This window comes from Gopherus flavomarginatus, chromosome 2 (assembly GCF_025201925.1).
Source record: "Gopherus flavomarginatus isolate rGopFla2 chromosome 2, rGopFla2.mat.asm, whole genome shotgun sequence".
In the NCBI taxonomy this organism is placed as follows: domain Eukaryota; kingdom Metazoa; phylum Chordata; order Testudines; family Testudinidae; genus Gopherus; species Gopherus flavomarginatus.
Window position 1 is genome coordinate 120,537,529 of NC_066618.1, and position 14,174 is coordinate 120,551,702.

The following is a 14,174-nucleotide window of genomic DNA, read 5'->3' on the forward strand; positions in this document are numbered from 1 at the left end:
GCACCGACAATCTCCGGCACCGGGAGCAGACTCACGTCCCTCGGCGTCTGCAACACCATCCAGGCAGGCCCGAGTGGAGCGCCTGGCACCTACCCTGGCCGCGGCACCGCCTGCAGGGCTGCTGTCGACTCCGGGCCCTGAAGGTCCGTCGAGTCCAGCCCCTCCTAGCTCCCCCTTAAGATCAGGGGTCGAGCTACGGGTACCGTCTACACCGGAGACCTTTGCCTCAGCTCGGGACTTGATCGCAATGACGGAGTCATCGCAGCCTCAGCCGGCATCCCCGGGATGGGTAACCTCCAGGGGTAAACCGATGCTTCGAGCGCTGTCTCCCGAGTCCCGGCACCGATCACCCCGGAGGCATGAACGCTCGCGCTCGGGGCGCCGCTTGGAGTCCCGGCACCATTCTCCCAGGCGGTACCGGTCGTACTCGCGGCACCGATCGCCATCTGCACGGTCCCGGTCGGGCTCGTCTCACCGCCGGCACCGAGACTCCAGGAGCCGTTCACCTCGGCCTTCGGCTCCTTGGTCGACCTCCCGGCACCGAACCGGTGGTAGGTCCCGATCCCGGTCGACCTCCCGGCACCGCGCCGGTGGCAGGTCCCGGTCTCCACTGCCGTCCCGGCACCGCGCTCATGGAAGGTCACGGTCCCGCTCCCGGCACCGACATCGCTCCCGATCCCGATCCGGATCCCGGCACCGGTCATCACGCCGTTCCCGATCCCGGCACCGATGTGGGTCGCGGCACCGAGCCTCGGCACCGAGGGGAGCGTCGGTCTCGGCGCACAGAGTCGCATACCAATCAGGCTCAGCGCCTCCGTGGCCTTCTAGGGAGCCATCGGTCTCTTCCCAGACTGACAGCGCCTATGCCATGGGCCAGGACAGACACTCGGCCCTGTTCCAGGACCCTCCACCCCAAGAGAGAGGGCCTCAACAGTGGGGGTTTTGGACCCCATGGGCGTATTCCCAAGCCCAGGGTCCGCAACACATTACCCCCCACCCTACGGGGGAACGCAGACCACCGGAGGCGACGGTATCTAGACCCCCTCACTCCCCGGAAGCAGACGGCAGGTCCAGTCACCGGGACCCAGAGCTCGCTCCAGAGACCGAGGTGCAGCCCCACATGGAACCCCCCGTGGACACTTTGTTGCCGGGGGTTTCCTCGTCCTCTTCTCCGGATGAGGCAGTGGCGGGTACCTCGTCCTCCAGTCCTCCCCCGCTGGATCTTAGGGCACACCAAGACCTCCTCCGCCGGGTGGCACAAAACCTGGACTTGCAAGCGGAGGAGGTGTCTGAAATTGAGGACCCGGTGGTGAGCATCCTTTCCGCCGATGCGCCCACCAGAGTGGCCCTGCCCTTTATAAAGACAATCCAGGCCAACGCCACAAACATCTGACAGTCACTGGCCTCCATCCCTCCGACCGCTCGAGGGGTGGAACGAAAGTACATGGCCCCCTCGAAGGGCTATGAATACCTATACGTTCACCCGACACCCTGCTCGTTGGTGGTCCAGTCGGTGAACGACAGGGAGCGCCATGGGCAAGAGGCCCCAGCGCCCAAGTCGAAGGAGGCGAGATGAATGGACCTCCTGGGCCGCAAGGTCTATTCAGCGGGGGCGCTACAGCTCCGGGTCTCAAACTAGCAGGCCCTCCTCAGTCGCTACTCCTTCAACTCGTGGGTAGCGGCGGGGAAGTTCGCGGAGCTCTTGCCTCAGGACGCCCGCCAGGAGTTTTCCACCATCCTGGACGAGGGCAAGAAAGTAGCAAGAACATCGCTACAGGCCTCCCTTGATGCTGCCGACTCGGCCGCTCGGACCCTGGCCTCGGGGCTCACGATGCGCCGAATTTCTTGGCTGCAGGTCTCTGGCCTTCCACCAGAGCTCCAACATACAATTCAGGACCTCCCCTTTGAAGGCCAGGGCCTGTTTTCTGACAAAACAGACCCTAGACTAAAAGACCTCAAGGACAACAGGGTCATAATACGGTCGCTGGGAATGCATACGCCTGCGACACAGTGCAGGCCATTCCGGCAGCAGAACCAGCAGCAGCAGCGGCGGCCGTACCCTCAGTTCCGCCCGCGGCAGGACCTCTCTAGGCGCCGCGCAGGAACAACCGCCGCAGGCAGTCCGGTGACCAAACGGGGCAGAACCAAGGCTCCGCCAAGGCCCCTCCAGGGCCTAAGCCTTCATTTTGAAGGTGCGCCTAAGGGCGCAGTACCAGTTTCCCCTCCGGATCCCTCCCCGCAGTTTTCCAACCGCCTTTCTTTTTTCCTCCCGGCGTGGACCCGAATAAAGTTGGACCGTTGGGTCTTGCGTATGGTGCAGGCCGGTTATCTCCTGCAGTTTTCTTCGCCCCCCCCCCCCGACCATCCCTGTCCCTCTTCAGGGACCCCTCTCACGAGCAATTCCTTCGTCAGGAGGTGCACGCGCTCCTTGTCAAGGGAGCCATAGAGGCGGTTCCGGAAAACGAGAAGGGCAAGGGGTTTTATTCCCGTTACTTTCTAATCCCCAAATCCAAGGGCGACCTCAGGCCCATCCTCGACCTGCGGGAACTCAACAAGTATATCGTGAAGTTGAAGTTCCGCATGGTATCCCTTGGAACCATCATCCCATCCCTGGATCCTGGAGACTGGTACGCCGCCCTCGACATGCAGGACGCTTACTTTCACATCTCCATTGCCCCCCAACACAGGTGTTTCCTCCGCTTTGTGGTCGACCGCCAACATTATCAATTTGCGGTCCTTCCGTTTGGCCTCTCTACGGCCCCGAGGGTGTTTACAAAATGCATGGCATGTTGCTGGACCTCTCAGTAGCCAACCCAGTTACCCTGCCCCTACATCGGGACCTGATCACCCAGGACCACGGCAGGCTCTGTCACCCGGACCTTCCGTCTCTACACCTTACGGCATGGCTCCTGCGTGGTTGACAGGCTCCGAGTTGCGCTGTTCTACCCCGGTTCGGGAGGTTCTCATGGGCAGTAGAAAGCCTTCCACCAGGGCGACTTACTCAGCTAAGTGGAAGCGTTTCTCCTGCTGGTGTTCAGAGAAAGCTCTTCGCCCTATGGAGACTCCCGTCACCACTATTTTAGACTACGTCTGGTCCCTCAAGACCCAGGGTCTGGCGTTGTCGTCCCTCCGGGTCCACCTAGTGGCCATCTCCGCGTTTCATCCTGGAATGGACGGATGTTCTGTCTTCTCCCACCCTATGGTGGCGAGATTCCTGAAGGGAATGGAGCGGCTCTATCCACAAATCTGCCCTCCGGCCCCTTCATGGGACCTCAACCTGGTCCTAACTCGGCTCATGGGCCCTCCATTCGAGCCATTAGCTACTTGCTCCCTGCTCTACCTCTCCTGGAAGACCGCCTTCCTAGTGGCCATTACCTCAGCTAGACGAGTGTCAGAGCTGAGGGCCCTCACAGTGGACCCACCGTATACCATCTTCCATAAAGACAAGGTACAGCTGAGGCCTCACCCTGCCTTTCTTCCCAAGGTGGTCTCAGCTTTCCATGTTAACCAAGAGATTTTCCTCCCAGTCTTTTTCCCAAAGCCCCATTCGTCCCGCAGGGAGCAACAGCTCCACTCGCTAGATGTCCGTCGGGCGCTAGCATTTTATGTGGACAGGACCAAACCCTTCCGCAAGTCCCCCCAGTTATTTGTGGCAGTAGCGTACCGGGTCAAGGGGCTGCCGATTTCCTCCCAGAGGTTATCTTCCTGGGTTACCTCCTGCATCAGGACCTGCTACGACCTGGCCCACGTTCCGACGGGCCGTGTGACTGCTCACTCCACCAGAGCACAGGCATCATCGCTGGCTTTCCTTGGCCGCTTGCCAATCCAAGAGATTTGTAGGGCAGCGACCTGGTCATCGGTCCACACATTCGCTTCCCATTACGCCCTGGTTCAGCAGTCCAGAGATGATGCAGCCTTTGGCTCTGCAGTACTCCAGGCCGCGACCTCTCACTCCGACCCCACTGCCTAGGTAAGGCTTGGGAATCACCTACCTGGAATGGATATGAGCAATCACTCGAAGAAGAAAAGATGGTTACTCACCTTTGTAACTGTTGTTCTTCGAGATGTGTTGCTCATATCCATTCCACACCCGCCCTCCTTCCCCACTGTCGGAGTAGCCGGCAAGAAGGAACTGAGGAGCGGGCCGGTCGGCAGGGGTATATATCTGGTGCCATACTGGCGCCACTCTAGGGGGCGACCTGCCGGCCCACTGGAGTTGCTAGGGTAAAAAGTTTCCGGCAGACATGTACGCGCGGCGCGTACACCTACCTGGAATGGATATGAGCGACGCATCTCGAAGAACAACAGTTACAAAGGTGAGTAACCGTCTTTTTTGAATTTTTTGTGCCCAGATAGCTCAAAGGCTGCTTTGTTTCTAAAATATGACTTCTTTTAAGAACATAAGAACGGCCGTACTGGGTCAGACCAAAGGTCCATCCAGCCCAGTATCATGTCTACCGACAGTGGCCAATGCCAGGTGCCCCAGAGGGAGTGAATCTAACAGGTAATGATCAAGTGATCTCTCTCCTGCCATCCATCTCCACCCTCTGACAAGCAGAGTCTCGGGACACCATTCCTTACCCATCCTGGCTAATAGCCATTAGTGGACTTAACCTCCATGAATTTATCTAGTTCTCTTTTAAACCCTGTTATAGTCCTAGCCTTCACAACCTCCTCAGGCAAGGAGTTCCACAGGTTGACTGTGTGCTGTGTGAAGAAGAATTTCCTTTTATTTGTTTTAAACCTGCTGTCCATTAATTTAATTTGGTAGCCCCTGGTTCTTGTATTATGGAAACAAGTAAATAACTTTTTCTTATCTACTTTCTCCACACCACTCATGATTTTATATACCTCTATCATATCCCCCCTCAGTCTCCTCTTTTCCAAGCTGAAAAGTCCTAGCTTCTTTAATCTCTCCTCATATGGGACCTGTTCCAACAGCCTAATCATTCTAGTTGCCCTTTCCTGAACCTTTTCGAGTGCCAGTATATCTTTTTTGAGATGAGGAGACCACATCTGTATGCAGTATTCAAGATGTGGGTGTACCATCAATTTATATAAGGGCAATAAGATATTCTCCGTCTTATTCTCTATCCCTTTTTTAATGATTCCTAATATCCTGTTTGTTTTTTGGACTGTCCTTTTCTTTTTCTTTTTTTTTTTTTTGCTTTTTTGCTTTGACTGACTTTTTTGTTAGTTTCTGATGATAAGCAATTGTTCTTGTGTAGTTAGAAAACTACTGACCATATACATTTTTATTTTCATATTGGCAGGAATAATTTTCTAGCTTAGCAAGTTTGGGGTTTTCTAGCCACAGTGTATGGGGAAAGAAGACTGTTCTACCCAATATTTTTATTCAAATGATGAGGATACAGTGAAAGATTCACAGCATAATGAAGTCAGTGGGAGTTGCTGGTTGCTGAGCACTTGGAAAATCTAGTTATGTACAGAGGTGCCCGAGTTTTGGGTTCAGGAGTCTAAATGTAGGCACCCATTTTCAAAAACTTGGTTAGTCATCTGTACTATACTTTATACATTTTTCAGAAAAATCACACTGCCTATGTGACCACCAAACTGCCACTTTATGTTCACTGTTGTTTTTTCACCCCCTCTTGTTCTGGTGTGTAAAGGAATTATTTGTGAATTTGGATCCTATGGTCCTCGAAGTACTGTGTGAAGCAAAATACCTGAAAAAAATGAATTTTGAAGTTCCAGATATTGCCCTTGGCATATGTGCAGAAGAAGAACAGATTAAAAAACAGCAAATGAAGTTAGTGAACACTTAACTTGATTTCATCTTTATCTGGAAATTTTCTTTTGGTTCTCATTTCTACGTGCTTTTTTGGTCATTATAACTACTTTTCCTTGTGACAGATGTTAGTAGAGTCCAATGAAATCTAAGTGCATTTGCCCACCCTTTTTTAATAATATTGTCCACAATATAGCGGTCCATGGTTTCCAGCTCCATAAATACCTGATCATTAGAAATCATCAATATTCTTTTCTTATGCCTTTTCCTTAGAGTCTCTTTGAACTCTTGCAATCATTCCAAAGGCAAGGACATTCACTCATTTGCAAATCTCCATGTCTTGTGTGGCACATTAGGTCAAAACTATGCTGCATTTATGCTAGAATTATGGAGCACTGCACTTCAATTCCTCTCCTTACTAATTGTCCCTGATACAATCCAGGTGCAGTACAAAGTACTGTCAATATACTATTCCTTGTGTTACTTATTTCTTTATTTTGGTGAAATATCAATTTATTTTATGCTGTCCCCAGATTTTCAGCTATTAACCCTAACTGCCCTATAGAAGTTGTCAGGGGAAAAGCTGGAGAATTTGGCAGCTGGGAAGGGGAAATTGGGGTTCTTCTTTGAGTGATGGTCCCTGTTGTGTTCCACTATGGGTTATGCATGTGCACCATGCACCCAGGGCTGGACAATCTGAAAATAGTGTCCCTACATGTGCCTTGGTTCACTTCATGCCTCCGTTCAAGGGGTAAACGATGGGACGGACTGACTTCCTTTCCAATTCCTTCTTACTGCTGTATGGTTTAGGTTGGAACCTCCTGTGTCCGTAGCTTCAGCTTCATCCTACAAAATAAGAATTAGATCTAGTTTTATAAATAGTTTTAACAATTTTTGCAGTTTAGTGTTTTGGACTCTGTTTGGGTCCTGGACTACACTCAGGATTCTGGGCCTCAAACTCTGCTCTTCCTGCCCGCATTCCTTCTCGAATAGTGATGACCACCAATGCTGCCTGTATGGCCTCAGGGAAGCTGACATGGCAGCTAGGTGCCAATCAATATGCCAATCTACCCCCCCCCCCCCGCCTCCAGGCCCTCTGGTGGGATCTTGTCGGGAATCCAGGAAGCATGCTTATAAGCATGAGACTAAGTCTTCCTCTAAATCCACTTCAAATAACTCGGATTTGGCTCTAAGTAAGCCCATCAGCTCAGCCCATGAGGACTTAGTACATCCAAAGTCCAAGAGGCATGACAAGAAAATTCATAAGTATTGGGCTACATTGGTACCAGACCGTGATCAGTTGGTACCGTTATCCTTGGCACCTCCAAAACCCCAGAATTCATCAGTACTGACAAAGTCCGATCATCGCCAACTTTGGGCACTGTCTTCTTTGCCACCTCCAGTGGCTCGAACAAGTAGAACCCCTCTCACACCAGAGAGAACAGAATCCATTACTGCTCTGCAGGACATTTTTGCTGTCCTGGATCCGGAATTCCCTTCCTCATTGGGGCCCCTCCATCTCCAGAGAGATAATAACACCACTGAGGGAGTTGACAGCTGGAAGGAGTTTGACCCATCCATCCAGGGAATATCTTCCCTCTGACAGCTCCAACAGTACTGCCACTGGAACCAGAATCAACCTCTTAATCGAGAGATTCTGAACCACTTGATGAACCTTTTCCCCCTATCCTATGTATCCTCTGCCACCCAAAAGATCTGCACTGGTTTGGGGCCAACCTCTGCCTCATCCAACTCGGAGCTGTTGATGTACCCCATGCTATGGGAGCCCCTGCGACCACCTATTGACCTTTCCTACTGGCCATATTGAGGATCTTGGGACCAGTTCTCCCCTACAGAGTCGACCCGATTTACTAGGGAGTCACTACCACTTGCCTCCTCTCTAAAGGAACACTCGGATATGCACCCGGATATGACAGAAGAGGAGAAGGAACATTGCACACCAGAAACTGCGGTTCTGCTGGAACCAGTAAGACTGTTGTCTTTGTCTCCAGACAAAGCAGTGACTCCTACATCTCTCTCCTCACCCGCCAGTGACTTCAGATAGTCAAAGGACCTTCTTCGCAGAGTTGCTGTAGAACCTCAGATTCGTCTTGAAGAAGTCTAGGATTCCCAGCAAAAACTCAGAGACATTCTCTATACATCTGGACCCAACAGAATAGTTCTTCCCATTAATGAAGCCATACTGGAGCCAACTGGGACAGTCTGGCACACCCCTGCCACCTGCACTCCCTGAAAAGGACAGAGAAGCATTACTATGTGGCAAGCAAAGGAGTGAAATTTTTGTTTTCTCACCCCATTCCCAACTCGGTGGTAGTCCAAGCCGTTTCTGAAAGGGCCTGGTCTTCTACTCCTGATAAAGAGGGTAAACATTTAGATATCTTGGGGAGAAAGGTCTTCTCAGCATCCAGCCTCCAGTTCAGGATAGTCAATTACGAGGCATTACTGGCTAAATACGGTTTCCTCAACTACACCAAGTTTGTGGAATTTATTGACAGCCCTTCGCAGCAGGACAGAGCTCATTTCCCAGCTCTGATAGATGAAGGCAAAGTGATAGACAAGCTCCAATCTTCAGCTGATGCCGCGGATATTTCCTCCAGAACTATAGCTACTGCCATTGTCATGCACAGGAAGTCATGGCTCCATGTGTAAGAGTTCCCTAGAGAGGCCCAGAATGTCACTGAAGACCTCCCCTTCAATGAATCGCAGCTTTTCAACCAAAAGACTGATGAGTCCCTCCAGACCCTGAATTACTCCAGAGCTGCCCTCCACTCTACTTCTTTCTTGGTTGGACCAGTTCAGCTCTGCCTTCCCTTTGCTACCACTCCTATGCAAAATCCAGCAGGACAGAGCACAGCTCATCCTGATCGCCCCCCTCTAGCCCAGACAGTTTTTGTTTCCCAACCTCCTATGCATGTCATCCTGAACACCAGTCCTCTTCCCAATGTTTCCTGAACTCCTGACCTAGTGGAACGGCAAGATCAAGCACCCCGATCTGTGTCCACTATATCTTAGGGCTTGATATGTGTCGTCATTCTTGAAACAGTCATGCTCCACAGCTGTGCGAGACGTCCTTAACAGTAGAAAGGACTCTACTAGAAGATGTTACCTAGCTAAATGGAAGCACTTTTCTTCTTGGGTACATCAAAGAGGCATTCTCCCAGAAACTGCAGCTATTCCTCTCATCTTAGACTATATCCTGTCTTTGAAGACATCAGGCTTGTCCATCAGCTCCTTGCAAGACCACTTGGCAGCAATCAGTGCATACCATCCACCTTCTCATGGCTGCCTGGTCTTTGCACATCCACTGACCAATAGATTCTGGAAAGGCCTAATCCGAACTTTCCTATCTATTCAGAAGACTGCCCCCCCAGTGGGACATAAACCTTGTTCTCTCAGTACTCATAGGCCCCCTTTAGAACCTTTAGCTTCTTGCTTCATGCTCTCTTTTCCATGACGATTGCTTTTCTTGTAGCTGTCACCTCAGCTGGAAGGATTGTCGAGCTTGCAGTGATGATGGCAGATCCTTTTTGTACTATGTTGATAAGGATAAGGTTTCTGTGCATCTGTACCCCAAATTCACTCCTAAAGTAGTCTCAGAATTTCACCTTAACCAATCAATTCACTTACTTGTGTTCTTCCCAAAATCGCACTCTTCTGCAAAGGAATGAAGACTTGGTGTTTGACAGGCCTGGCCTTTTACCCACATAGAACAAAGCCAGTCAGGAAATCCTTGAGACTATTTGTTGCCATAGCAGAAAGAATTATGGGTCACAACTTCTCCACTCAGAGGATCTCCAGATGGATCTCTGGCTGCATTATACTTTATCCGCTATTGAATCTTCCTCTGCTCCAACCCCTTTGGAGTAAGAAGCTATTCCACCACACCACAAGCAACAATTATGGCATCATTTCAGAAAGTGCCCCTCCTTGACATCTGTAAAGCAGCCATGTGGGGTTCCATTCACATGTTTGCTAGACATTTATGCTCTGGTGCAGGACTCCTCTGCTGATGTCTCCTTTTGGGACAGCGGTACTCTGCTCAGCTTTGCCATCTACGTCCTCACATCCCCTCCTACTTAGGTACTGTTTATCAGTCATTCTCAGTGGAATACAATAGGGACCATCACTCGAAGAAGTGGAGATTCTTCGAGATGTGTCTCTCCTATCTCATTCCACTACCCACCCTCCTTCCCCTCCGCTTCAGATCTTATTTGACTCATAGTAGAGAAGGAACTGGAGAGGCAGTCAGTCTGCCCCATCCTTTATCCCATCAGATGGAGGCATGAGGTGAAGCAGGGCACATGCATGGACCAACGGACTCTATTTTCAAATTCTCCGGCTCTGGGCGCATGGCGCGCATGTGTAGCCCACTGTGGAATACAGACAGGGACCACATAGCTCGAAGAACCTGCAGTTACAGGTCAGTAACCTCCCCTTTTGATATCCAAGAAGGTATAACAGACACTTTTTTCTTTTTCGCACTCAAGAGGCTGTGGAAACTTTTCCGTTGGAGAGGGGATGCATCTGTTCCTACCCTTCCTCTTTTGGGCTTGAACAGAGGCATCTTTACATTTGTGTGAAGGAGATTTGAATTCCCTATTCTTTGACAGCAGCTAGTTATCTTGCCCCAGTATCTGGTGCTTCATCCGTCAATGATGGATAAGCACCACAGCTGGATGTTTTTGCTGAAGCAATCAGTAGTTAAATAAGTAACAGTGCTCCCATTTAAATTGTCCTCATTAGTCCATGGAATTAACACACATAGAGATTAATATAGGGGCAATCTAGTGTGTGAAAACCTGGCTCCACTGAAGTCAATGGCAAAGCTCTTGTTGGGCCAGGATTGTTTCAGGTTGTCAGCAAACTCAAGAAGATGCTCATGTATCAGTGCTAAACCTGAACATTATTTTCATTTTTAAAGTTTTCTTTACATCCGTAAAGGCTAAGATTCTGGAGAACAATTATGTGGCAGTTTAAGAAATAGGGTTATTTTGTAGCCGTTTGAATGGCCCCCTGTGCATATTATTCAGTGTCCTGCCCATAGGTTATGTTATGCCAGTTACTTGTTAGCACAGTCTAGCCCAGTTTCCCCCTTGGGACTGATACTATCTGTTATGAGTGGATCGAACTGCTGTAGCCCATTTGCTTCTAAGCTCCCTGCCTTTGAGTAGTGACTAGTCACTTTTCCTAGTTACACATCTTTGAAAAACTATAAAATCCTGAACGCAGCTCCCCAAGTCTGATCTCACTCCCCTAGGAGTCCTGGGTTGGGTCAGCATCCTTAGGCTGCCCCTCTTAGCCTTTTTTTCCCCCTTGTGTTATGGAGTTCTAGCCTCTTGCTCTGAGAAGCAGCCACCATGTAAACCTCTGTCCCTCTTGGTTACCTTTGTACTTTCACTGGAGAAGTTCCTGGCTCCAGCCCCACCTCCATTGGCTTCTGTGTAGAGAATCGAAGTCAAAGGCCCTATGGATAGAAAACCCCTAGTTCTACTAGGGAAGACTCATTCCATGCTGATGGCCCTAGATTGCTTTGTGCTGGTTTCTCAGACTAGTTAGACATTCCACTTGGTATCAAGCCCTCACTCCAAAATGGATGCCTTTTTCACAAAGGAGGTTGCAATACCACATGAGGGTCACCACAGGTGCCGGCTTCCTCCGGGCCCCGGGGGTGCTCAAACCCCCACTCTGCCCCAGGCCCCGCCCCACACCTGCCCACCTCTTTCTGCCCCATCTCTTCCCACCCAGTTCAGCCGCCTCTGCTAAGTGTGCCCTCTCCCCACTCCTCTCCCTTCCCCCAGCATCTCCTGCACGCTGCGAAACAGCTGATCACGGTGGTTGAGAGGTGCTGGGAGTGAGGGAGGGAGAAGAGTTGATTGGCAGAGCTGGGTGGCGGATGGGAGGTACTGGGAAGGAAGAGCGGGAGCTGGCCGCCGGTGGGTGCTAAGTACCCACTAGTTTTTTTCCACGGGTGCTCAAGCCCTGGAGCACCCATGGGGTCAGCGCCTATGAGGGTCAGACCCCAGAATGAAAGTTACAGTCAAAATGCCATTCACAAAACAAGATGGAGTTCCCACCCCCTCAATCTGTCACACTAGTAATAAAGGTAAATTACATAGGATTTTTTTTAAAGACGTGCCATTTCCTTCTCCCTGATGATGTGTAAAGTGTCTGTAAGGATTTTTGTTTTGTTGTTATTATTGAGAGTCTTAGTTTGAGTAAGTTAGGGAGAGTTTCTAGTTTTGGATGTTGGATATTAATTAATATTGCAGATGTGCCCAGACTTAAGTGCATTTTAAATAAATGGAAAGAAATACAAAAATGATTGCTAGCCTTGAAAAAATACGATTGTATCTTGCAGACTTCAGGATCTTTTGATTGATTACAAGAAGTTTGTAAATGGAATTCCTGCTATTCTGGAACCACTGATGAAACCTTTTATGGAGCAAATTGAGGAAGCCCTCACTCCAGGCCTGACACAATTATCATGGACTTCCCCAAACATTGACAAATGTATGGAACTTTGTTATTTCTATGCAAATCATAGAGTCATAGTGTTTGCAGATGGAAAGATCTATTAGGTCTTTCAGTACGTCTCATTGTCAGTAGAACATGGTTCTCTGCAGTGCACTCTGTAGTTTTTTCCAATCTACTTTTACATGTTGTGAGTGATGGATGGTGTACATGTACACAGACTAAAATATTTTACATTTGTTTGATTGTAAATGTGATGACATTTTAGTTATATTTATATGGATTGTGCTAGGTAGGCACAGACATGAACAGGGGTGGTGCTTTGCCTCATGGTTCTGCGGGGACTTGGTCAATGATTGTTCCTCAGGGAAGTACTGTCCCTTTCTGAGCATCCAGGAAAGCAGGGTCAGTGTGGATAAGGGATGGAGCCATTGCCCTGACTTCTCCCAACCTTCTCTGAGGTGATGTGTGCATACCCAATATTGCCTGAAGGGAGCTGTCCCTGTTCTTCCTTAAACAGATGAACTGCAACTTTCCCTGACCCTTTTACAGGGCTCAGAAGGGAGGGAGGAAGGAAAACTCCTTGCTCAAACACAGCCATGCATTTATGGAAAGGCCAGTCACAATCTATGCCATACTATTTATATAGAAAGAGGGATTGTTGTTCAAAATAAAGCAGTCAGGGAGACAAGCTTGTAGAAAAAAATTATTGCTTGTACCATGTGAGTCTTGAGAAGAAAATTCTAGTCTTATACAAAAATAGTCAGCAGGAAATTTTAAAAAATATTTTAATTTGCTAACATTACTGTTATTCATACATTGTTATTTGTACAGCATTCAAAGTAAATCTGGGTAGATTGGAATACTAAATAAAAAGATGTATATCCCAGACATCCATATCAATAAATCAGTACAGTTGGGCACCACGCCTTACAACATAAATTCAGGTTTTAAAATTCATCCTTGTTAATATAATGATGATGATAATTAATAATAGTAAGGACATACCCTACCATTGCCACAACTACAATGCTCCAGAGTGCAGGTGCTGTCACTTCATTCAGACCCCGCTTCTCCCTCTCTGCACACTCCTTTAGCAGATAGTTTTCCTCCCATCACTGGATGTTTGGAGAGTAGTTTTTGTTGGGAGAAGGTAGTTTGGTAAAGGGTTGTGTGTAGAAGGGCAATTAAAGAGTGTGATAGAAGTTTAGGGTCTCTAGGGGGCAGAGTTAAGGTTGTAGTGTGTATTCTGTGATGTGTGGTAGTGGTAGTAGTATTAAGGCATGTGCCTGTGGGTGAAGGAGAAGAGGATACATGTTATTGTGTGTCTTAACTTTTCATTTCCTTTTTTATGTAGGTTTGTGTCATGTATCTTTTATATGTATAGCAACCCTAATGGCTTCCCAATGAATTTTTTGTTTATTAATTTAATGTTTATTTAAACATATGGCAGTTGCATGATTTGGGAGGGGAGTACAAATCTGTAGGGTATGAAGTACAGCTGCTGAAGGAGAATATTTTGTCCGTAAACCACCGCCCATGAAACAGTCACCATTGTAGGTAACAATCTGACAGGTAATTGTAGATTGTGGTGGAAATTTTATATGTCCAGCCTCATCAGTCAGGCCTGGATGTGCCTGCCCCATCTATCCAGATTACATGCACAATGTGTGAACTTTAATTTACAAAGTGAATAAAAGGTTTCGGTGGAGAGAGGTAAATAGCAGGGTCCCTTAAAGACCTGTATAGGGACCTGTGCAGTTCAACATATTCATAAATGAATGTGGCAAAATTTGCAGATGATTCAAAATTAATCGGTTAAGTCCAAAGCTGAGTGCAATGACTTACAAAGGGATTTCACTAAACTGACTGGGCAACAAAATGACAGATGAAATTCAATGTTGATAAATGCAAAGTAATGTACATTGGAAAA

The 14,174-nt window shown here is 48.7% G+C and overlaps 1 protein-coding gene across 4 annotated transcripts in view; it reads left to right on the top strand.

Annotated features, from left to right (window-relative positions):
• Window positions 1–14,174, top strand: part of LOC127043896 (dynein axonemal heavy chain 5-like) — a 644,537-nt gene that overhangs the window by 378,933 nt on the left and 251,430 nt on the right. For all 4 annotated transcript variants that reach the window (XM_050938120.1, XM_050938119.1, XM_050938121.1 and 1 more), the window contains 2 exons: window positions 5,631–5,770; window positions 12,129–12,280. In XM_050938120.1, the coding sequence (XP_050794077.1) occupies window positions 5,631–5,770; window positions 12,129–12,280 (292 nt within the window). The remainder of the gene's footprint in view (window positions 1–5,630; window positions 5,771–12,128; window positions 12,281–14,174) is intronic.